Below are 23,130 nucleotides of genomic sequence, written 5' to 3'. Positions count from 1 at the left end.
GAGTGTCGCTTTAAACTGGTTAAAGGTCTTCTGACATTCTTCGGCCCACTGAACGGCATTTGCTGGGGGTTTTTTGGTTAGGTCTGTCAGTGGGGTGGTGATTTGGCTGTATTGCGGTACAAATCGCCTGTAATATCTGGCCAAGCCTAAGAAGGATTGGACCTGTTTCTTTGACTTTGGGACAGGCCACTTTTGGAGAGCATCCACTTTGGCCTGTAGGGGGTTGATAGTTCCTTGACCCACCAGGTATCCAAGGTAAGTCACTCTGTTTAGGCCTATTTGACACTTCTTAGCCTTAACAGTTAGTCCTGCTTCCCTTATGCGCTCAAAGACTTTTTGTAGATGTTCCAGGTGTTCTGCCCAGGAATCCAAAACTATATCCACATCGTCAAGGTAGGTGACTACATTTTCTCCCAGTCCCGCTAGGAGACCATCTACAAGACTTTGGAAGGTGGCAGGTGCATTCCGCAGCCTGAAAGGGAGTACATTAAATTCATACAGCCCAACATGTGTGGTGAAGGCTGACCTTTCTTTGGCAGATTCATCTAGCGGTACCTGCCAGTACCCCTTGGTTAAGTCCAAGGTAGAGATGAACTGGGCCCGTCCCAGTTTGTCCAATAGTTCATCTGTGCGTGGCATTGGACAGTTGTCTGGGTGAGTTACAGCATTTAGCTTACGGTAGTCCACGCAGAAACATATCTCCCCATCTGGTTTGGGAACTAGAACCACTGGAGATGCCCATGCACTGCCAGAGGGGCAGATTACCCCCATCTGTAGCATATCCTGGATCTCCCGTTCTATAGCAGTTTTAGCTTGAGGAGACACCCGGTAAGGTTGGTCTTTAATTGGGTGAGCATTACCTGTGTCAATGGAGTGGTATGCCCGTTCAGTCAGTCCTGGGGTGGCTGAGAACGTCGGCACATAGCTAGTGCACAGCTCCTTGATCTGCTGTCGCTGCATACGCCCAAGGGTCATGGAGAGGTTCACCTCTTCCATGCCACCATCGCTTTTCCCTTCGTAGTAGACACCTTCACGCCACTCAGCGTCATCTCCTCCCTGGGCTGTAAACTGATAAACCTTTAATTCTCTGGAATAAAAGGGTTTTAGAGAATTAATATGGTAGACCTTAGGCTTTCGGTTGGAGGTGGGGAATGCTATGAGATAATGAACAGCTCCCAGGCGCTCCTGGACCGTGAATGGCCCTTCCCTCGACGCTTCCATTTTATGGGCCTGGAGCACTTTTAAGACCATGACCTGGTCCCCTACTTTGAAGGAACGCTCTCTGGCATGTTTATCATACCAGGCTTTTTGCTCTTTTTGAGCATCCTTTAGGTTTTCTTTAGCAAGGGCTAAAGAGGTTTGGAGGGTGTTTTGTAGGTTGGTTACAAAGTCCAGAATGTTAGTTCCTGGAGAAGGTGTAAACCCCTCCCATTGCTGCTTCACCAACTGTAATGGCCCCTTAACCTCGCAGCCATATACAAGTTCAAATGGTGAAAACCCTAAACTGGGATGTGGTACAGCTCTGTAGGCAAAGAGCAACTGCTGCAACACTAGGTCCCAATCATTGGAGTGCTCATTTATGAATTTATGTATCATGGCCCCCAAAGTTCCATTAAATTTCTCCACCAGGCCATTTGTTTGATGATGGTAAGGGGTGGCATCCAAGTGATTCACCCCATGAGTTTCCCAAAGGCTTTCCATAGTTCCTGCCAGGAAATTAGTTCCTGCATCTGTGAGGATGTCGGAGGGCCAACCTACCGTGGCAAAAATGTCTGCTAGTGCCTGGCACGCACTTTTAGCCTTGGTGTTGCTTAGAGCTACTGCTTCCGGCCATCAGGTGGCAAAATCCATGAAAGTCAGTATGTACTACTTTCCTCTGGGTGTCTCTTTCGGAAAAGGACCCAGAATATCGACAGCTACTCGCTGAAATGGAACCTCAATGATGGGGAGTGGCTGGAGAGGGGCTTTGACCTGGTCTTGGGGTTTTCCCACTCTTTGGCACACCTCACAAGACCCGACATAGGTAGAAACATCCTTGCCCATTCCCTCCCAGTCAAACGACTTTCCCAAATGGTCTTTGGTTCTGTTCACCCTGGCATGGCCACTAGGATGATCGTGGGCTAAGCTTAATAGCTTTACCTGGTACTTAGTTGGAACTACCAACTGTCTCTGAGGATGCCAGTCTTCCTGGTGTCCACCAGAAAGAGTTTCCTTGTATAAAAGTCCTCTTTATACCACAAACCTGGATTGATTAGAAGAGCTGAGAGGCAGTGGGTTGCTCCGGGCCACCGTCCAAGCTCTCTGGAGGCTTTCATCTGCTTCCTGTTCAGTCTGGAACTGTTCCCTTGAGGCTGGAGACATCAGTTCCTCATTGGATTGTGGACCTAGGCTTGGTCCCTCTGGAAGCAATGTAGGGGATGGGGCTGTTTCCATTGACTGTGAACTACCCTTCCCCTGGTGCACTATGTTGGGGTTCAGGCTCCGGCTGAGCCTCTTGTGTAGGGTTATCTGCTGCTGCCGGTTCAGGTTCGGTGGGGCCCTCTGGTGTTGGGGTTGCAAGTACTGGATTCAGTGCTGGCAATGGTTCAGGTGCTGGTTGTTCCGCCAGTTCCGGTTCTGGGACTGGTTCCGTCTGGGTCTCTGGGATTGGATCCACTGCTGCTGTTGCAGACGTTGGCCTGGGGTCCGGTTCCATCACCTCTGACCGAGTCCTGGTAGAAGTTTCCAGAACAGAGCTAGGCGTGCTTATCCTGGCTGCGGGTGACCATTCCCACCCTCTCGGCTAGTTTCACATGATTGGCCAAGTCTTCCCCCAACAGCATGGGGATGGGATAATCATCATAGACTGCAAAAGTCCACGTTCCTGACCAGCCCTTGTACTGGACAGGCAACTTGGCTGTAGGCAAATTGAAAGAGTTGGACTTGAAGGGCTGAATTGTCACTTGGATCTCTGGGCCGATTAAATTGGGGTCCACTAAGGAAGCCTGGATAGCCGACACTTGCGCTCCATTGTCCCTCCTTGCAGTGGCCTTCTTCCCGCCCACACTCAGTTTCCCTCCGCTCCAAGGGTATCTGGGAGGTATCTGGGCCTGAGGACCTCTGGTGTGATTCCGGTGCAATGAACTGTAATCTGTTGGGGTTCTTGGGGCAGTTGGCCTTTACATGCCCCGGCTCGTTACATTTAAAACATCGTCCAGCTGACGGGTCACTGGGGCGAGGTGGGTTGCTGGAGAATGGTGTGGCAGGACGATAAGGTGTCTGGAGTATTCCCTGGTGTGTAGTTGGGGCCTTGGGCTGCCCCCGGTAGTAGGGTGTGGTCTGAGGGTGTCCCTTCTGGTATCCGCTCCAACTGCGACCAGGGTTGTTCCTCTCTCCTCCCTCCACCCATTTTGTTCCGGCTTGCCCCACCTCTCTGGCAGTCTGGGACTGCTCATATCGATCAGCATAAGAAGCAAGACTTTCTGCTGAGTCCATTTCCTTATCCCATAAACACTGTTTTATTTCCTCCTTGGACATATTCAGGAATTGCTCCTGAGCTATCAAATCATACATTCCGTTAAAGCTAGTGACACCCCTTCCTTGAACCCATTTATCTAACAGATCCTTCATCTTGTTTAGATAAGGCACATTACTTAGTTCAGGCCCTCTCTTAAGGATTCGAAATTTTACTCTGTACGTTTCAGATGTAATTTGAAATTGCTTTAAAACCAAATCCTTGAACTTATTATAGTCAGAAGCCGCATCAATAGGCATCTTATTGAATATGTCCAGAGCTCTTCCAGTCAATTTTGCAACCAATGTGGTCATCTTGTGAGCTTCAGGAATTTTATGGAGAGTGCACAATCTCTCAAAGGTTAGAAAATATTCAGCAATATCACTGGATTCATCATACTGTGGACATAGTCACTCCCATTTGTGGATTGTTGGGGAAGGATGGTTAGGGTTATCCAGTAGATTCCACTCAGCCTTTGCCTTCTCCTTCTCCGCCTCAGCATGTTTCCTCTCTTTTTCCTTCTCCGCCTCAGCATGTTTCCTCTCTTTTTCCTTCTCCGCCTCAGCATGCTTCCTCTCTTTTTCCTTTTCCTCCAGTTCTTTTTCCTTTGCCTCCATAGCTCTCCTGTGGGCAGCCTCTTGGGCTTTTTCCTTTTCCTCCACTGCTTTTTCCTTTGCCTCCAGGCAAATAGGCAGAAAAACCCTCTAGTTGCTCTTAGCTAAAAAAAAACCCACCTCTTCAGGTCTGTGAAGAACTTGTGAATTTCCCTGCAGGAGGTTAACTACACTGCCTTTAGGTAGAGAAAACTCCAGCTCACAAAAGCAAGCTCCCTTTTGTCTCTGCTCTGGCTCCCAGACAGAGACAAAAAAAACTCTAACTGCTTTCAGCTTAAAACCTGTTTCCAAGCAGCCCAAAGGAAAGAAAAAAAATGTCCTTTTAAAATCTGTGCATCTGGTTCAAAAAATCTCAAATTGATCTCAAAATAATCCCCCCCCAAAATCTCAAATTGATCCCACCTCTGCCACCATCTCAAGGTTCCTTCCCCACTCTGAACTCTAGGGTACAGATGTGGGGACCTGCATGAAAAAACCCCTAAGCTTATTTTTACCATCTTAGGTTAAAACTTCCCCAAGGTACAAACTATTTTACCTTTTGTCCCTGGACCTTATTGCTGCCACCACCAAGCGTCTAACAAAAATAACAGGGGAAGTGCCCACTTGGAAACGTCTCCCCCCCCAAAAAGCACTACACCCCCTTTCCTGGGGAAGGCTTGATAAAAATCCTCACCAATTTGCAAAGGTGAACACAGACCCAAACCCTTGGAACTTAAGAACAATGAAAAAACAATCAGGTTCTTAAAAGAGAATTTTAATTAAAGAAAAAGTAAAAGAATCACTTCTGTAAAATCAGGATGGTAAATACCTTACAGGGTAATCAGATTCAAAACAGAGAATCCCTCTAGGCAAAACCTTAAGTTACAAAAAGACACAAAAGCAGGAATATATATTCCATTCAGCACAACTTATTTTATCAGCCATTTAAACAAAACAGAATCTAACGCATATCTAACTAGATTGCTTACTAACTCTTTACAGGAGTTCTGACCTGCATTCCTGCTCTGGTCCCAGCAAAAGCATCACACAGACAAAGAGGACCCTTTGTTTTCCTCCCCCCGCTCCAGATTTTAAAGTATCCTGTCTCCTCATTGATCATTTTGGTCAGGTGCCAGCGAGGTTATCTTAGCTTCTTAGCCCTTTACAGGTAAAAGGACTTTGCCTCTGGCCAGGAGGGATTTTATAGCACTGTATACAGAAAGATGGATACCCTTCCCTTTATATTTATGACAGCACCCATTGCTGATGTAGCAGGGCAGTGTACAGTGGAGTGGTGTACTCATCAGTGGGGTACAGTAGCACCCTAGGAGCCGTAGTCATGGACCAGGGTCCCTTTGTGCTTCGTACTGTGCAAACAGAGCAAAATGATGATCCATGCGTGTCGCAAGAGAAAAGCAGTAGCCACTGTAAGATGTGCTAAAATCAATGGCAACAATAAACAAGGACTTGCTTGCCTTGCTCATGAACTTGAGAGAGGGAGAGACTCATACACAGCCAGTTAGAACAGACTACTGAAAGTGAAACAGTTTTACAGTTAACTCTGCAGTATGAAACCCTACCCCTACTTTTCAATTGGCTGGGTGATCACTGCAGACTCTGATGTGGGGGAGGGGGAGAGCCAGGGCTCTCTGCATAAATTCTCCAAGGAGGAGTCAGCCTAACTCTATTGAGGTTTTGAGCTGCAAAGGATCTTGAAAGCACCAAGGACCTAGTTGGGGCTGCTTTCCCTGCTTGTTTGTGCAAGCAAGAACGTGCTTGATACTTGGAGCTCTTCCCCACACTCCTGTGGATCAGCTTCCATACAACTCCTCTCTCTTCTGTCCCCTCCTGTTTGGAAGACACATTTGCTATTTTAATAGGAGCATGGATCAAATCAAGTTGACTAAGCCTGGCAGAGCTCATGCAGATACTTCACACTTGAAGAACCAACAACAAAGAAGAAAGGCTTCAGAGGAGATCTGCAGGTATGTTGTGGAATGGGAATTCAGTGGGTAATCGCAGCATGTTTAATAGGAGCTCTAATTTTCTGTTTAAAAATACTTGTGAAACTTGCATGCAGAAGAAACTGCATGTTTTTGTTTGCTAATATTTGCACATTTCAATCTGGGATAGAAGAACACAGATTTGCAACCAAAATGACAAGATGCTGCACTTCCCCTGCCCTCCCCCTGTATGAAACCTTAAAGTGCCTTGATTTTGCCCCCGTTGGAAAATTGACATTTTTGTTTAAAGTGGTTTCACTGCAAAATGATTGTTCCCGCACATACTGCGAGGGGAGAACAGGGTTTGCTTTTTCACTGACCACTGCTGAACTTGACCTTTTCTGCTCATTTGAGTTCACCCGCAGGCACCACATACATGCATCCTGTATCATCCCATGGTCAGCTGCAAAAGTTTGGCCAGTATGTGTTTGTGCAGTAAGTCTTAACTATGGATGGAGCGAAGCTGCATGGTTCAGTGCCAAAGCTGGACTTCCCCTAAAATTTGAGAGTATTTGGATCTGGAGTTTTGGCTCTGATCATTGTACGATGGAGCAAGCTCAAGCTGCACAGTTTGGATCCTGTTTCAGTTTTAAAAGAGAGATTTTTCAACAGCAGTGACACCCAGTGAAAAGCCAGAGAACTGCTCCTTCCGTTAATATTAAACAGTAGTTCATAAGCCAGTGGTGATGTTGAACCTACAGTCTCATTGAAGAGTATCATTGTTTTCATCCTTGTGTTTTGTTTTATCTCTGAACCCTAGTGGAGAATTATAGACTTGTGGTTCCAACTGGCCCCTGGCTCCCTCATGCTTTATATGGGGGCGAGGGGTTTCAGATCCTTGCTCAGTAGTAAACTTGTATTTGGCAGGGACTGTAAGTGAAGGTGCCGTGGTAGTATACACTGCACTTGGGGCTAGAGGGAAAAGAGAATCTTGTATACAGTGCCCTCCTAACAGTTAAATAAGCTACTTAAAGGTAGGGTGTCAGCTGGGATTCCGGTGAGGGTGGAAAGGGGTGAACTGTGGGGGAGAGAAAAGAGGCGGTACCCTAGACACGCAGTTCACAAGCATAAAATGCCAAAATGAATCCTCCAAAAAGATCTAGAATAGTGATCAGAAGTGTGTATTGTGTATTTTCATTCCTATTCTGTAAATTGCCTCTTTACCTGGGGCCAATCACCCTCCTCCCATCTGTCTAGTGCATCTGTCACCTTTGAACTTGTTGGTACTCTACAAACACAATATTTCTAACAAAATGCATCAAGCTGCATTTATATGGGGGCAAGGGGTGTCAGATCCTTGCTCAGTCATTAACTGAATTGCAGGAACATCTTGAACCTATAAACCTGAGCTGGAAATCGCTCCAGAACAATATTGGCATTTCTGCTCCTAGGAAGAACCAGGAAACTGAGAAGCATCCATGAAACTGAAAAATATCTTTGTAATGTTACAACCTATTTCCTCCTTTCTCCTTCTCTAAATGGGATTCTACAAAATAAAAAAAAGTGCCTTTAACGAAAAAGAAATCCGCTTTGAGCAAAACAGCTAGACAGATTTCTTTTCCATAACTGAAATGGTTTTAGTGTCAGTTTGAGTTTTGTGTAGTGAGTTCTTATTTTATCTTGCCCAGTTCATCCTGCCCCAGTGATTATTGCTAGCATTAACCTATTTTAAGATTCTATCCTGCCACCCATCATGGTAGTATCTTAGCACTTTCCACATAAAAATGAGTCGCAATAGCGAAGTCTTGAGTGGATTTCATGGAGACTCGGGCACTTCTCTTTTTGGGTAACTTTGCTTGGGGTAGGGTTTTTTATTTTTTTATATATATGTTTTATTAACTTCCTCTTCTTTTCTGTGATGGTACGGGTTTACTGGGTAGAAGGTGGTGTTGGTGCTGCCGCTCTTATGTTGGGAAGGCTTCTAATGAGTTAACTGTCAGCCCTGATACATCTGTGCCCTACAAAGGTGAAAGTGAGGCTCCCCAGGGCAAGCTCACAAATTTGGATGGAACCAAGAAGGAACAATTGGTGAAATCTGTGGAAGACAAACTTAGATAAGTTTGGTGATATGAAATTTTATTCCATTTTAGACCCCTACCCTTGGGGCCTACAACCAATTGTTCATGTTCGTAATGGATCCCTGAGGTTTGCACCGTTCTTGTCATTTGTCCTCCTTGCCCTTTACTGAGACGCGAGCCCCTTCTTTGCCTAGAGGGACAATGTGTGGCCCTCCTTGTCTCCAGAGGCTCCGTGCTATGCCTTGGCGCCATTTCTTGGTGCTGACCCAGTGATGAGCTGTCAAAATCTTAACAACCGGTTCCCTCCTCACCCCACAAGGGGGTCGTTGCCCACCCCCGCCCCCCGGGACTCCTGCCCCATCCAACCCCCCCATGTTCCTTAACACCCTCCCCAGAACCCCTGTCCCCTGACTGTCCCCAGAACCGGGCAGGAGGGTCTCGTGGGCCACCGTAGTGGGTGCCAACCCCACCCCTAAGAGCCAGAGGCGGGGGTGAGGTGGGGAGTCCCGGCGGTGCTTACCTGGGGCAACTCCCAGGAAGCATCCAACAGGTCCCTCTGGCTCCTAGGGGCGGGGGAGCGTAGCTAGGGGGGGAGTGGCCCCTCCCCCAACTGATCACATCAAAAGTGGCGCCTTAGGTGCCAGCTCCCTGGGTGCTCTGGGGCTGGAGCACCCACCGGCAGCTCCCCACCCCACGCCCGGCCCCAGCTCACCTCTGCTTCGCCTCCTCCGCTGAAGCCACCGCCCCGCTCTGCTTCTCCGCGCCCCGCTCTGCTTCTCCGCGCCCCGCTCTGCTTCTCCGCACCTCCCGGGCTTCCCGTGAATCAGCTGTTCGGCAGGAAGCCGGGGAGGACTGAGAAGCAGGCCGCGGCTTCCCACTCAGGCCGAGGGTGGCGGAGGTGAACTGGGGTGAGGAGCGGTCCCCCTGCACGCCCCTCTCCACGGGTTATCTGCTGCGGCGTGGGCTGCCCTCCTCGCGCCCCCCCCTCCCCCAGCTCACCTCTGCCTCCCTGGGCCTGAGCGGGAAGCTGCCGCTTGCTTCTCAGCCTGCCCCGGCTTCCTGCAGGAATAGCTGATTCGCGGGAAGCCTGGGGGGGGTTCAGAAGCAGAGCGGGGCGGCATGTTCAGGGGAGGAGGAGGAGCGGAGGTGAGCTGGGGTTGGGGGTGGGGCGGGGAGCTGCTGGTGGGTGCTCTGCACCCACCAAATTTTCCCCTTGCGTGCTCCAGGGCTGGAGCACCCGTGGAGACGGCGCCTAATGCGCCACTTTTGGCCGGTTAAATTTAGAAGCCCTTTTAGAACCGGTTGTCCCTCGCGGAACAACCGATTCTAAAAGGGCTTCTAAATTTAACAACCGGTTCTAGCGAACCAGCTCCAGCTCACCACTGTGCTGACCCCTAGAGAAAGAGACAGAGAGAGGGTGGCTAAGATCATCACAGGTCTCCCACAGGGCAGGGCAGAGCAGTGATCTCTAAGCCACCAGCCCAAGCAGATATGTTTTTAACCATATAAGTCTTGGCTGTTTCGTTTTTTTGCTGAAGGGCTGACTAATAATTTAGCTTTTGCTTTTGCAGATGTTATTACTTTTATGGACATTTTATTAACTCTAATCCCTTTTCATTATTCTCTGCCCAACAGAAGTGAAACAGAGCCTCTATTTGAAGATATGGGGAAACACCTACAGTTTTTGGAAGAAAGCTTCAGGTAAGTGGGGAGATTCAGGCCTTGATGACAGTGAAAATATTGTGACTCCTTAAATATCTACTATAGAAAAGAAATCTTGAAAGTTTCCAATTGTGGTTTTCTCTTCACCAAGTTTACAGAGTGCTTGTGGGTGTTGATACTAAAATATCAACATGCCCAGTGGCGGGACTAGCTCCATTTCTGCTGCTGGGTGGAATGCCTGCACGGTTGTTGTATGGTTCTTTCCACCAGTCCAGGGAGTGTTTGACACTGGAGGGTCAGGTCCAGAGGCTGCCACCAACTTCAACTTGTCTTGAAGGGCAAATCTGACAGTGTGATGTAACATCACAGCCTTATTTTGAAATGTGATTGGCATCTTGAAATCATGTCATGGTGTGAGGCAATATGATGACTTTTATTTCCATTCCAAAGAATTTTCTAGGTAAGTAATACCCCCTTGCACATCAGCAGGACAGAGGATAAAGCCACCCAGTCTGTTACAGTAAGGGCAGGTAGCAAACTTATTTTTGGCAGGGACTGTGAGTGTAGCTGCCGTGGTACCTGTCAAGGTTCCTCCCCCACTCTGAACTCTAGGGTACAGATGTGGGGACCTGCATGAAAACCTCCTAAGCTGACTTTTACCAGCTTAGGTTAAAACTTCCCCAAGGTACAAATTAATTTTACCCTTTGCCCTTGGAATTTCCACTGCCACCACCAAACTTTAACTGGGTTTGCTGGGAAACATAGTTTGGACACGTCTTTCCCCCCAAAATCCTCCCAACCCTTGCACCCCACTTCCTGGGGAAGGTTTGGTAACAATCCTCACCAATTTGCATAGGTGACCACAGACCCAAACCCTTGGATCTTAGAACAATGAAAAAGCATTCAGTTTTCTTACAAGAAGACTTTTAATAGAAGTAAAGGAATCACCTCTGTAAAATCAGGATGGTAGATACCTTACAGGGTAATTAGATTCAAAACATAGAGAATCCCTCTAGGCAAAACCTTAAGTTACAAAAAAGACACACAGACAGGGATAGTCAGGGATATTCAGCACAGTTTTTTTCTCAGCCATTTAAAGAAATCATAATCTAACACATACCTAGCTAGATTACTTACTAAAAGTTCTAAGACTCCATTCCTGTTCTGTCCCTGGCAAAAGCAGCATACAGACAGACACAGACCCTTAGTTTCTCTCCCTTGTGGAAGTATAATATTGTATAAGGCGACATGCTGGATATATTGTATATGAGAGGGCATGCCAAAACATGTTACAAAGTATCTGAGGGAGCACACGTAGGGACAGTTAGCTTTTGAATGGAGAAGCAATTAAGATAGAGCCAGCACATCTAAGAAGCTGGTCTCAGGGATCTCAAAGGGTGGTGACTAAAATCTTTTTCTTCTTTTGTCTGTAACTTCTCTGTAACTTGTTCTCCAAAAAACTGTATAAATTAAGACACAAGCCCCACTCGGGGGGCTCACTTCTAAATGTATTAGCAGAGCAGCTTTGCTAATAAAACAGAGTGGTCTGATAAATTGTGAGTCTGAGTCAAACTTTGACACCCTCCTCCCAGCTTTTGAAAGTATCTTGTCTCCTCTTTGGTCATTTTGGTCAGGTACCAGCGAGGTTACCTTTAGCTTCTTAACCCTTTACAGGTGAGAGGATTTTTCCTCTGGCCAGGAGGAATTTTAAAGGGGTTTACCCTTCCCTTTATATTTATGACAGTACCATACACTGCTCTTGGGGCTAGAGGGAAGGGAGAATCTTGTATACAGTGCCCTCCTAACAGTTAATTAAGGGGTGGCTTGGACAAGCTGCTAAAGGGAAGGGTGTCAGCTGGGATTCTGGTGAGGGTGGAAAGGGGTGAACTGTGGGGGAGAGAAGAGAGGCGGTACCCTAGACACACTGGTCACAAGCATAAAATGCCAAAATGAATCCTCCAAAAAGATCTAGAATAGTGATCAGAAGTGTGTATTGTGTATTTTCCTTGCTATTCTGTAAATTGCCTCTTCATCTGGGGCCAGTCACCCTCCTCCCATCTGTCTGGTGCTTCTGTCACCTTTGAACTTGTTGGGACTCTACAAACACAATATTTCTAACAAAATGCATCAAGCTGCATTTATATGGGGGTGAGGGGTGTCGGATCCTTGCTCAGTCATTAACTGAATTGCAGGAGCATCTTGAACCTATAAACCTGAGCTGGAAATCGCTCCAGAACAATATTGGCATTTCTGCTCCTAGGAAGAACCAGGAAACTGAGAAGCATCCATGAAACTGAAAAATATCTTTGTAATGTTACAACCTATTTCCTCCTTTCTCCTTCTCTAAATGGGATTCTACAAAATAAAAAAAAGTGCCTTTAACGAAAAAGAAATCCGCTTTGAGCAAAACAGCTAGACAGATTTCTTTTCCATAACTGAAATGGTTTTAGTGTCAGTTTGAGTTTTGTGTAGTGAGTTCTTATTTTATCTTGCCCAGTTCATCCTGCCCCAGTGATTATTGCTAGCATTAACCTATTTTAAGATTCTATCCTGCCACCCATCATGGTAGTATCTTAGCACTTTCCACATAAAAATGAGTCGCAATAGCGAAGTCTCGAGTGGATTTCATGGAGACTCAGGCACTTCTCTTTTTGGGTAACTTTGCTTGGGGTAGGGTTTTTTATTTTTTTATATATATATGTTTTATTAACTTCTTCTTTTCTGTGATGGTACGGGTTTACTGGGTAGAAGGTGGTGTTGGTGCTGCTTAAGTTTGGTGATATGAAATATTATTCCATTTTAGACCCCTACCCTTGGGGTCTCCAAACAATTGTTCATGTTCCGAATGGATCCCTGAGGTTTGCACCATTCTTGTCATTTGTCCTCCTTGCCCTTTACTGAGACGCGAGCCCCTTCTTTGCCTAGAGGGACAATGTGTGGCCCTCCTTGTCTCCAGAGGCTCCGTGCTGTGCCTTGGCGCCATTGCTTGGCGCTAACTCCTAGATAAAGAGACAGAGAGAGGGTGGCTCAGATCATCACAGGTCTCCCGCAGGGCAGAGCAGTGATCTCTAAGCCACCAGCCCAAGCAGATATGTTTTTAACCATATAAGTCTTAGCTGTTTCGTTATTTTGCTGAAGGGCTGACTAATAATTTAGCTTTTGCAGATGTTATTACTTTTATGGATATTTTATTAACTCTAATCCCTTTTCATTATTCTCTGCCCAACAGAAGTAACATGATTGCTCTAGATAAATCTATGGCGGATCGCCTAGAGGCTTTGGAAGGAAGATTCAGGTAAGTGGGGAGGTTCAGGCCTCGATGACAGTGAAAAATATTGTGACTCCTTCTTAAATATCTACTATAGAAAAGAAGTCTTGAAAGTTTCCAATTGTGGTTTTCTCTTCACCAAGTTTAGAGTGCTTGTGGGTGTTGATACTAAAATATCAACATGCCCAGTGGCGGGACTAGCTCCATTTCTGCTGCTGGGTGGAATGCCTGCACGGTTGTTGTATGGTTCTTTCCACCAGTCCAGGGAGTGTTTGACACTGGAGGGTCAGGTCCAGAGGCTGCTACCAACTTCAATTTGTCTTGAAGGGCAAATCTGACAGTGTGATGTAACACCACAGCCTTATTTTGCCATATGATTGGCATCTTGAAATCATGTCATGGTATGACGCAATATGATGACTTTGATTTCCACTCCAAAGAATTTTCTAAGTAAGTAATACCGCCTTGCACATCAGCAGGACAGAGGATAAAGCCACCCAGTCTGTTACAGTAAGGGCAGGTAGTAAACTTATTTTTGGTAGGGACTGTGAGTGCAGCTGCTGTGGTACCATACACTGCTCTTGGGGCTAGAGGGAAGAGAGAATCTTGTATACAGTGCCCTCCTAACAGTTAATTAAGGGGTGGCTTGGACAAGCTTCTAAAGGGAAGGGTGTCAGCTAGGATTCTGGTGAGGGTGAAAAGGGGTGAACTGTGGGGGGAGAAGAGAGGCGGTATCCTAGACATGCAGTTCACAAGCATAAAATGCCAAAATGAATCCTCCGAAAAGATCTAGAATAGTGATCAGAAGTGTGAATTGTGTATTTTCCTTGCTATTCTGTAAATTGCCTCTTCACCTGGGGCCAGTCACCCTCCTCCCATCTGTCTGGTGCATCTGTCACCTTTGAACTTGTTGGGACTCTACAAACACAATATTTCTAACAAAATGCATCAAGCTGCATTTATATGGGGGTGAGGGGTGTCGGATCCTTGCTCAGTCATTAACTGAATTGCAGGAGCATCTTGAACCTATAAACCTGAGCTGGAAATCGCTCCAGAACAATATTGGCATTTCTGCTCCTAGGAAGAACCAGGAAACTGAGAAGCATCCATGAAACTGAAAAATATCTTTGTAATGTTACAACCTATTTCCTCCTTTCTCCTTCTCTAAATGGGATTCTACAAAATAAAAAAAAGTGCCTTTAACGAAAAAGAAATCTGCTTTGAGCAAAACAGCTAGACAGATTTCTTTTCCATAACTGAAATGGTTTTAGTGTCAGTTTGAGTTTTGTGTAGTGAGTTCTTATTTTATCTTGCCCAGTTCATCCTGCCCCAGTGATTATTGCTAGCATTAACCTATTTTAAGATTCTATCCTGCCACCCATCATGGTAGTATCTTAGCACTTTCCACATAAAAATGAGTCGCAATAGCGAAGTCTTGAGTGGATTTCATGGAGACTCGGGCACTTCTCTTTTTGGGTAACTTTGCTTGGGGTAGGGTTTTTTATTTTTTTATATATATGTTTTATTAACTTCCTCTTCTTTTCTGTGATGGTACGGGTTTACTGGGTAGAAGGTGGTGTTGGTGCTGCCACTCTTATGTTGGGAAGGCTTCTAATGAGTTAACTGTCAGCCCCGATACATCTGTGCCCTACAAAGGTGAAAGTGAGGCTCCCCAGGGCAAGCTCACAAATTTGGATGGAACCAAGAAGGAACAATTGGTGAAATCTGTGGAAGACAAACTTAGATAAGTTTGGTGATATGAAATTTTATTCCATTTTAGACCCCTACCCTTGGGGCCTACAACCAATTGTTCATGTTCATAATGGATCCCTGAGGTTTGCACCGTTCTTGTCATTTGTCCTCCTTGCCCTTTACTGAGACGCGAGCCCCTTCTTTGCCTAGAGGGACAATGTGTGGCCCTCCTTGTCTCCAGAGGCTCCGTGCTGTGCCTTAGCGCCAAGCAATGGCGCCAACTCCTAGATAAAGAGACAGAGAGAGGGTGGCTCAGATCATCACAGGTCTCCCGCAGAGCAGTGATCTCTAAGCCACCAGCCCAAGCAGATATGTTTTTAACCATATAAGTCTTGGCTGTTTTGTTTTTTTGCTGAAGGGCTGACTAATAATTTTGGAAGGGGCTTTAGCTTTTGCTTTTGCAGATGTTATTACTTTTATGGATATTTTATTAACTCTAATCCCTTTTCATTATTCTCTGCCCAACAGAAGTAACATGAATGCTCTAGTTAAACGTATGGCGGATCGCCAAGAGGTTTTGGAAGGAAGATTCAGGTAAGTGGGGAGGTTCAGGCCTCGATGACAGTGAAAAATATTGTGACCCTTTTCTTAAATATGTACTATAGAAAAGAAGTCTTGAAAGTTTCCAATTGTGCTTTTCTCTTCACCAAGTTTACAGAGTGCTTGTGGGTGTTGATACTAAAATATTGACATGCCCAGTGATTGGACTAGCTCCATTTCTCCTGCTGGGTATCTCTCTCCGTCAATGGGGGTTGTGCGAACGGAAAGCCTGCTCAGTTGTTGTGTGGTTCTTTCCACCAGTCCAGGGAATGTTTGACACTGGAGGGTCAGGTCCAGAGCTGCCACCAACTTCAATTTGTTTTGAAGGGCAAATCTGACAATGTGTTGTAACACCACAGCCTTATTTTGCCATGTGATTGGCATCTTGAAATCATGTCATGGTGTGACGCAATATGATGACTTTGATTTCCATTCCAAAGAATTTTCTAAGTAAGTAATACCCCCTTGCACATCAGCAGGACAGAGGATAAAGCCACCCAGTCTGTTACAGTAAGGGCAGGTAGTAAACTTATTTTTGGCAGGGACTGTGAGTGCAGCTGTTGTGGTACCGTACACTGCTCTTGGGGCTAGAGGGAAGGGAGTATCTTTTATACAGTGCCCTCCTAACAGTTAATTAAGGGGTGGCTTGGACAAGTTCCTAAAGGGAAGGGTGTCAGCTAGGATTCTGGTGAGGGTGGAAAGGGGTGAATTGTGGGGGAGAGGAGAGAGGCGGTATCCTAGAGACACAGTTCACAAGCATAAAATGCCAAAATGAATCCTCCGAAAAGATCAAGAATAGTGATGAGCAAATTTCAAACAGGTTGGTTCCAATAAACACTCAAAAATAAAGATGTTTTTTGAGCCTTATCTGAACCCCATATAACTGGGTTGGAAATTCTGTGAGAACAGGTTTTGGTGTGAGATTTCCTGCAACTTCTGTGCCTGCTGAGGATGGCATTACAGTGATAGCAGCCTCTCTCCATATCATTTTGGAGCTTTCAATCCCAGCTAGAAAAAGGAAATACAGAGGCAGCCAGGATGAGGGAAATAGCTAATGAATCTTTTTCAAACATGAAAGATTTTCTTAGAATTTTGTCAACTCAAGACTTGATTGATGTAGGACAAAGGTTCAGGTTGTTAACAGAAAGTGATCCATGATACAGAGATTGGAGCTCGATCCAAATTTTCCCCCAATTTCAGACCAATTTGGACAGGGGCCCCATCAGTGGCAGATTAAGCTTTGGTGGGGCCCTGGGCCAGACCAAGTGGGAACTCCCCACCCCTTCCTCCTGCAGTCCCCTGCCCCTCCTGCCAGGGAAATTCGGGCTCTCCCCGCTCCCCCCACAGGAGCGCTAGGCAAGTGGAGCATGTCGGGGCGTAGGTGTGCCCCTTTTTCCAGGGCCCCCCAATTGGCCAGAGCCCCTGGGCGTGGGTCCCCTTGCCCCAGTGGCTAATCTGCCAGTGGGCACCATTTAAAGGGAGAAGGGAGGGCTTCTGCTCCTCCTCCCCCCCCCCCCAGGTGTTGCTCCCAGCTTGTGCCCCTGGGGCAGGGAGTCAGTATTTTGTTTACAAACAGAGGCAAGATTAAGATAAGAAAGGGCTGGTGATTAGATCAAGGATCTGGAAGTCATTAATGAGCCTGTCAAACAGGAATCCCTCGGCAGGGGGTGTTGAAGAGAGAATGCAGGGGTCTCAGAAGAAATACAGTGAAGCCCTCTGAGCCAAGTTTACATTCAGAAAAGAGGGAAATTTGAGGGACGTATGTGAAAAGCAGGGGTCAAAACCCAGGGAAGGGATAGCAGTGTGGTATGGAGAAGTTTTCACTCTACCTGTGGTACTTATGTGGCCCCATCACCATAGTATCTGAGCACCTCACAATGTCTAACCTATTTCTCCTCATAGCCCTGGTGAGGTAGAGCAGTGCTGTTATCCCCATTGTACAGATCGGGCACTGAGGTCTTGTTTGGTCGGCAAAAGTTATGCCGCTTTAATTAAAACTGCTGTTGCATGTCCACACTAGCTCCTTGTGTCGATAGAGTGCATCCACACTTGGAACTCTTGCATCGACACAGAGCAGTGCACTATGGGTAGCTATCCCACTATGCACTATGGGTAGCGATCCCCCAGGCCCCAGCAAGTCTAAGCCAGTCCAGGCGACCCCATTAAATTGGGGTCACGACCCACTTTGGGGTCCTGACCCACAGTTAGAGAACTGCTAATCTAGTACATCTGTCACCTTTGAACTTGTTCGGAATCTACAAACACAACCTTTTGAACAACATCCATGAAGGTGCATAAAGACAGCAGCACAGAGGTCAGTGCTCAGGGAAAAGGGGATTGTCAGGAGGGAGGGACAAGCAATGTTGCTTGTCCATCAAATGATGTTTATTACCCAAGGTTATGACACACAGGACCTGAACCTGCTCCTAACAAAGTCAATGGGAGTTTTGATGTTGACATCAGTGGATGCTGGATCAGACCGCAGTTTATAATACACATTATCTTTCTCCTATATATCTGGGCTAGCAAATTCCTGTAGTATCTAAATGAATCCCATCTTGTGCCTTGTGAGACAAATAATCATGTCATGACGTTACATCATTGTACGACAACATTGCATCCTTCTACTACAATGCAACAACATCACGTGAGGTGGCAGCAGCATCACAGCGTTGCAAGGCCATAAATACATCTGGGACAATAACTGTCATAAGAAAGGCCATACTGGGTCAGACCAAAGGTCCATCCAGCCCAGTATCCTGTCTACCGACAGTGTCCAATGCCAGGTGCCCCAGAGGGAGTGAACCTAACAGGTAATGATCAAGTGATCTCTCTCCTGCCATCCATCTCCACCCTCTGACAAACAGAGGCTAGGGACACCATTCCTTACCCATCCTGGCTAACAGCCATTAATGGACTTAACCCCCATGAATTTATCCAGTTCTCTTTTAACCCCTGTTATAGTCCTAGCCTTCACAACCTCCTCAGGCAAGGAGTTCCACAGGTTGACTGTGCGCTGCGTGAAGAAGAACTTCCTTTTATTTTTTTTAAACCTGCTGCCCATTAATTTCATTTGGTGGCCCCTAGTTCTTATATTATGGGAACAAGTAAATAACTTTTCCTTATTCACTTTCTCCACACCACTCATGATTTTATATACCTCTATTATATCCCCCCTGAGTCTCCTCTTTTCCAAGCTGAAAAGTCCTAGCCTCTTTAATCTCCTCTCATATGGGACCCGTTCCAAACCTCTAATCATTTTAGTTGCTCTTCTCTGCACCTTTTCTAATGCCAGTATATCTTTTTTGAGATGAGGAGACCACATCTGTATGCAGTATTCAAGATGTGGGCGTACCATGGATTTATATAAGGGCAATAAGATATTCTACGACTTAGTCTCTATCCCTTTTTTAATGATTCCTAACATCCTGTTTGCTTTTTTGACTGCCGCTGCACGCTGTGTGGACATCTTCAGAGAACTATCCACGATGACTCCAAGATCGTTTTCCTGATTAGTTGTAGCTAAATTAGCCCCCATCATATTATATATGTAGTTGGGGTTATTTTTTCCATTGTTCATTACTTTACATTTATCCACATTAAATTTCATTTGCCATTTTGTTGCCCAATCACTTAGTTTTTTGAGATTTTTTGAAGTTCTTCACAGTCTATTTTGGTCTTAACTATCTTGAGCAGTTTAGTATCATCTGCAAACTTTGCCATGCTGTGAGCTGGGCTTGAAGAAAAGTTGGGACTATCTCATAACTTGATTCTGGAATGGGTGGCTAACCCTAGTCTTGCCTTGTGCATCATTGGTTGGTTGGTGATATTTATTTTGTCCGTGAATCAATTCCAGGGAACTTCCCAGAATGGTCAGCGCAGAAGAGTTTCATCAGAAGGAGGAAGAATGTGAAAAACTGAAGGAACAGAAAGGAGTCTTGGAGCAAAAGTAGGGGATTTGTAAATATTTCCTCCAGAGCTCATCTTTCTACAAAGAGCCTGATCCTTCTCCCAATGCTATAACCCCTCTGTGCCACCTTGGCAGCCGAAGTATCCCCTCCCCAGATTCTCAGCCTCCCTGGGGCATGTGTACTATTGGCTACAGTGAGATGGGGGATTATGGCAGTTCTGTGTCTGTCCCCGTGTCCAAGTGCAGATGAAAGAGGCAAGCTCTCAAGACAAAACCAAGTGCTGTTTAGATCATGCTAGCTGCCACATGTGGAATATCGCTGTGAGAGTGATATTTTTCCAGACAGAAGCTGGCACACCCGGATGCTTACTGGTCAGGGGAATATGAGTTTGGGGTTGGGAAGTGCAGAGTGGAGGTTGTGTGCTTGTGAATTACATGGCAATTCTTAAAGTATTTCAGGCTTATTATTAGTTATCTATGAATTAAAAGCCCATTAGTCTTGGTATGTGTCCTTTGTACCTAGCACTTTCATTTTAAAATGAAGTTTTTAACTCCCTTCTGGCCCTAGATTGGACCTTGTCTTGGCCAATGCAATGGGAACCCATAAGTTCTCTGAGAATCTGAATGACCCCTGTCGATTATCAGCTGTGCTGGAGATGTACGACAAGCTCAGGACACATGAATGGGAGAAAGTCAAATGTGCTGCACGTGTCTCCACCTTTCCAATGACGTATGAAGACGGTAGCACCATAATTAAGGTTTGTTCCTGTTCATATCCTAGAACTCAAATGTATAAAGTCTTGAAAAAATAATAGCACTGTAGGAAACTAGATATGACCCAAGCACCTCTTGATGCCAACTGGCTGAGGATATAGGGGTACAGGGATCCCCTGGGTTCATCAAAAGAATGTCATGTATGGTCTCTAATGAAAGCCTGTCACGTGACACGTGACATCAGAATCATTGTAAAAGGTATGTATGGAGAATGTGTGAGGAGTTAAGTATATCTGCTGAAAATTAGGTTCTGTAGGACTGGTAGTTGAAGGCAGGTCACTCAAATGTAGCGCACCATGAGACAAACTGTCCAGACAGGAGGAAGGAGATACTTACCTGTCCAGTTTTCAAATTAATTCCAGTATCATCAGTAGCAGACTCCACTCCGAAGCCTCCCTGAACAGGTGATTCATGCTCCCCCCGTGTTGACTACTCAGTTGTTAGCTCTTATTTTCCAGCCCAGCAGGGCCTATGGAATGCCATGGAGACCAACCTAATGGTGCTGCACAGTCCTGGCATTCAGACGAGCAGGTTCAATTTCTCGTTGCCATTTCTCAATCCAACTAGGCATCAGCTGAGAGTGTTGCAGCATCTTGTCTGGTTTCCTTGTGACTAGTGCTCTGCCGTGCCACTTAGGAGACCTAGCTTTGATTTCTAATTATTGCTCCAACGCTGGGTGTATTGGGGAAAAATCATCACTGAGCAATTAAGAGGACAGCACAGGTGCACAGAAATGGAGTGACTGCTGTCCGAAATGTCTGCACTGCTTGTGCCAGTGGGAGGTGCCCACACTGGCCCTCACTTAATTGATTAACCTCCACAGATGACTGCGATAGTTTCAATCCCTGACAGCTGTCTGAAGCATTTTTGCACATGGATTCAAGTTGCATTTTTACTGATTAAGGGATGTTGCAGTCGAATGACCTCTCTACTGCAGATGAGGTTTAAGTCTTGTACGTACTGCACCATGCTTCTAATTTGATCCTCATCGGTATTTACAGTGATCTATTGTTATCTTTGCACTGCAGGCTGTTTTTTCCAAATGTGAAGAAGAGCTGCCACAAAGAACAGATCAAATCTTTGAACTCCTTGAGATTCCAGTTTCAAAGAAAACTACAAGCTTCTTTGACAGCCAACAGGTATTTAACATTATAGGGCAGTAGGACTTGGGTAGCAGCGGGAAGCTGGGTAACCTGTTTAGATCTGCCACCTCTCTACCGCCTTATTCACAAAAGGGAAATATATCAAGTGTCCCACAGTTGCTCAACCTGGTTCAGTGCCACCAGTGTGAGAGATGCTGGAAGCCCTAACGTAGACAGGCAGCTACAATGGAAATAACCTGAGCTAAATTGTGAGATGTGCAGGACAGGCAGAGCAGAGGGGAGAACTGTGATTCCTTTATATTTGTAATTGGTGTGATAGAAGAATGGCTGAGTCATATGTAGTGTGGTAGGTCACATGACTGAGAGACACTAATTCTGTCATTGACTGGCTGGAATGCACTTACAAGAGTTAAAAATGTCCTTTCAACCCCATGTCCCAGTCTGGACATTTGCCCGAACCCTTGGTGCTGGAAGTTTCCAAATCACAGTTGGGCCAATAACCAGGAAGTGGATTATTCCCATTTCATATCAGCTAACTCAGGCTGTTTTGTTCTTTGTTTGGTTTGTAGTTGACCCCTGGGCTGACAGGAGAGATAAAGAATCACCTTAAAAATCTCTATTTTAACTATGGAGAAGACTGTTACCGAGACAAGATTCGCGTGAGTAAATACCAAGCCTGGGAAGGGGGTTCCATTTCCAAACATGTCTGTGAAACTCACGGTATTAAAAGTCACACCACTGAGTTCTGTGCTGTATCGTTCACTTCTACCATGGGGGAGGGATTCACCAAACCCCAAGAATTTTCCTGTCCAGCTTCTCCCTTTTACTCCTCTTTCCACCCCCCCTCAAAGCTGACATTGTGGAAACCTCTTTGGCTGAGGAGCTCTGGATGTTCCTCCCTTCACACCCCACTGATACCACTCCTTACATCAGTCAGAAGGGGCTCATAGACTGTCTATATGTGGTTTCCATGTTGGGTCATGAGAGGTGGACATATACTACCTTGTGTTATGTGGAACTGGGAAAGCAGTAAGTGGGTGGAACCCAAGTTTCAATAACCATATTCCAACTCTACAAAACCAGACTCTGTCCTGTTTCTTGTGGTAAAAGTCTATGTGGGCTGCAATGGAGCTGCTGCAATCACTTTGCAGCTCTTCTTTCTCCCGCTGCCTGCAAAGCTCTGCTTGGATATGGGGATCAAAGGCAGCCCATGGCTACTGGAATTATGCCAGGCCTCTGGTATGCTGAGCCCCAGAACCTAGAACTTCTCCGGATGGGAGATCAGAGAAAATAAAGGATCCTCAGACATGCCTTTCCCACTACCATCAGTTCTGGCTTAGGAATTCAGTTACTGATATTAATCCATATTTAGAAGCGGCAAAGTGAGTTAAAGGGTGGTGGTAGAGTCTGTTTAACAATTATCATAACACCACAGAGCACATAAGATGATAATCACTGTCCTTGCTTTATTTCAGCCTGCTCTTTCTCCTGATCAACAGATGTTTCAGCCACTTGTAAAGTTCACAGCAGAGTGCTACAAAATTTACTGTTTGTTGCTTCTTCAGAACCCGCCCATTAAAGCTGAGTGGCCCACAGAGGAAAGAATCCCAATCTCTTGCATGCAGCATGTGGACAATAAAAACATGGAGGATGGGATGCCATTAAACTTTCTGTGGCCGAAGCTGGTCTGTGGGGAAGAGCTAATTAGAAAGGGTGTAATCTATAATTAAAAGTAATGGCTGTTTGGAGTCAAATTATACCCCTGTGTCAAAAAGCAATAAAAAGCAAGTAAATCTGCAGCCTGGTGGTATGTGTCTTTTTTTTATCCAGCAAATGCCTGGGTTTCAGCTCTTGTAATTTAGCTTGGGGGGGGAAGGGACACACAGGAGAGTGTAGGATTTACAAATAGGGTATTAAATGTTTCCAGATATCTCATGGAAAACATTTTTCTTAGACATACTTTTGCTCCTGCCTGTCTCAAATTGTAGGTACTTTTCATCCCTGATTACTTCCA

The 23,130-nt window shown here is 45.8% G+C and overlaps 1 protein-coding gene across 2 annotated transcripts; it reads left to right on the top strand.

The window, feature by feature from the left end:
• The first annotated feature begins 5,738 nt into the window (after positions 1-5,738).
• On the top strand, positions 5,739-22,915 carry LOC142070540 (uncharacterized). Of its 2 annotated transcripts, XM_075124241.1 has the most exons (9): positions 5,743-6,071; positions 9,743-9,808; positions 12,999-13,064; positions 15,258-15,323; positions 19,186-19,278; positions 19,808-19,997; positions 21,042-21,152; positions 21,686-21,775; positions 22,592-22,915. In XM_075124241.1, the coding sequence occupies exons 1-9, from the start codon at positions 5,971-5,973 to the stop codon at positions 22,844-22,846; spliced, it is 1,038 nt and encodes a 345-aa protein (XP_074980342.1). In that variant the 5' UTR covers positions 5,743-5,970; the 3' UTR covers positions 22,847-22,915. The 2 variants fall into 2 exon arrangements, with proteins under 2 accessions (XP_074980343.1, XP_074980342.1); XM_075124242.1 differs by lacking the exon at positions 19,186-19,278 and having other exon boundaries at positions 5,739-6,071.
• Positions 22,916-23,130: the final 215 nt, after the last annotated feature.

This window comes from Caretta caretta, chromosome 1 (assembly GCF_965140235.1).
Source record: "Caretta caretta isolate rCarCar2 chromosome 1, rCarCar1.hap1, whole genome shotgun sequence".
Taxonomy (NCBI): domain Eukaryota; kingdom Metazoa; phylum Chordata; order Testudines; family Cheloniidae; genus Caretta; species Caretta caretta.
The sequence above is the reverse complement of the archived record's forward strand: the minus strand, read 5'-3'. Positions and strand labels throughout refer to the sequence as shown.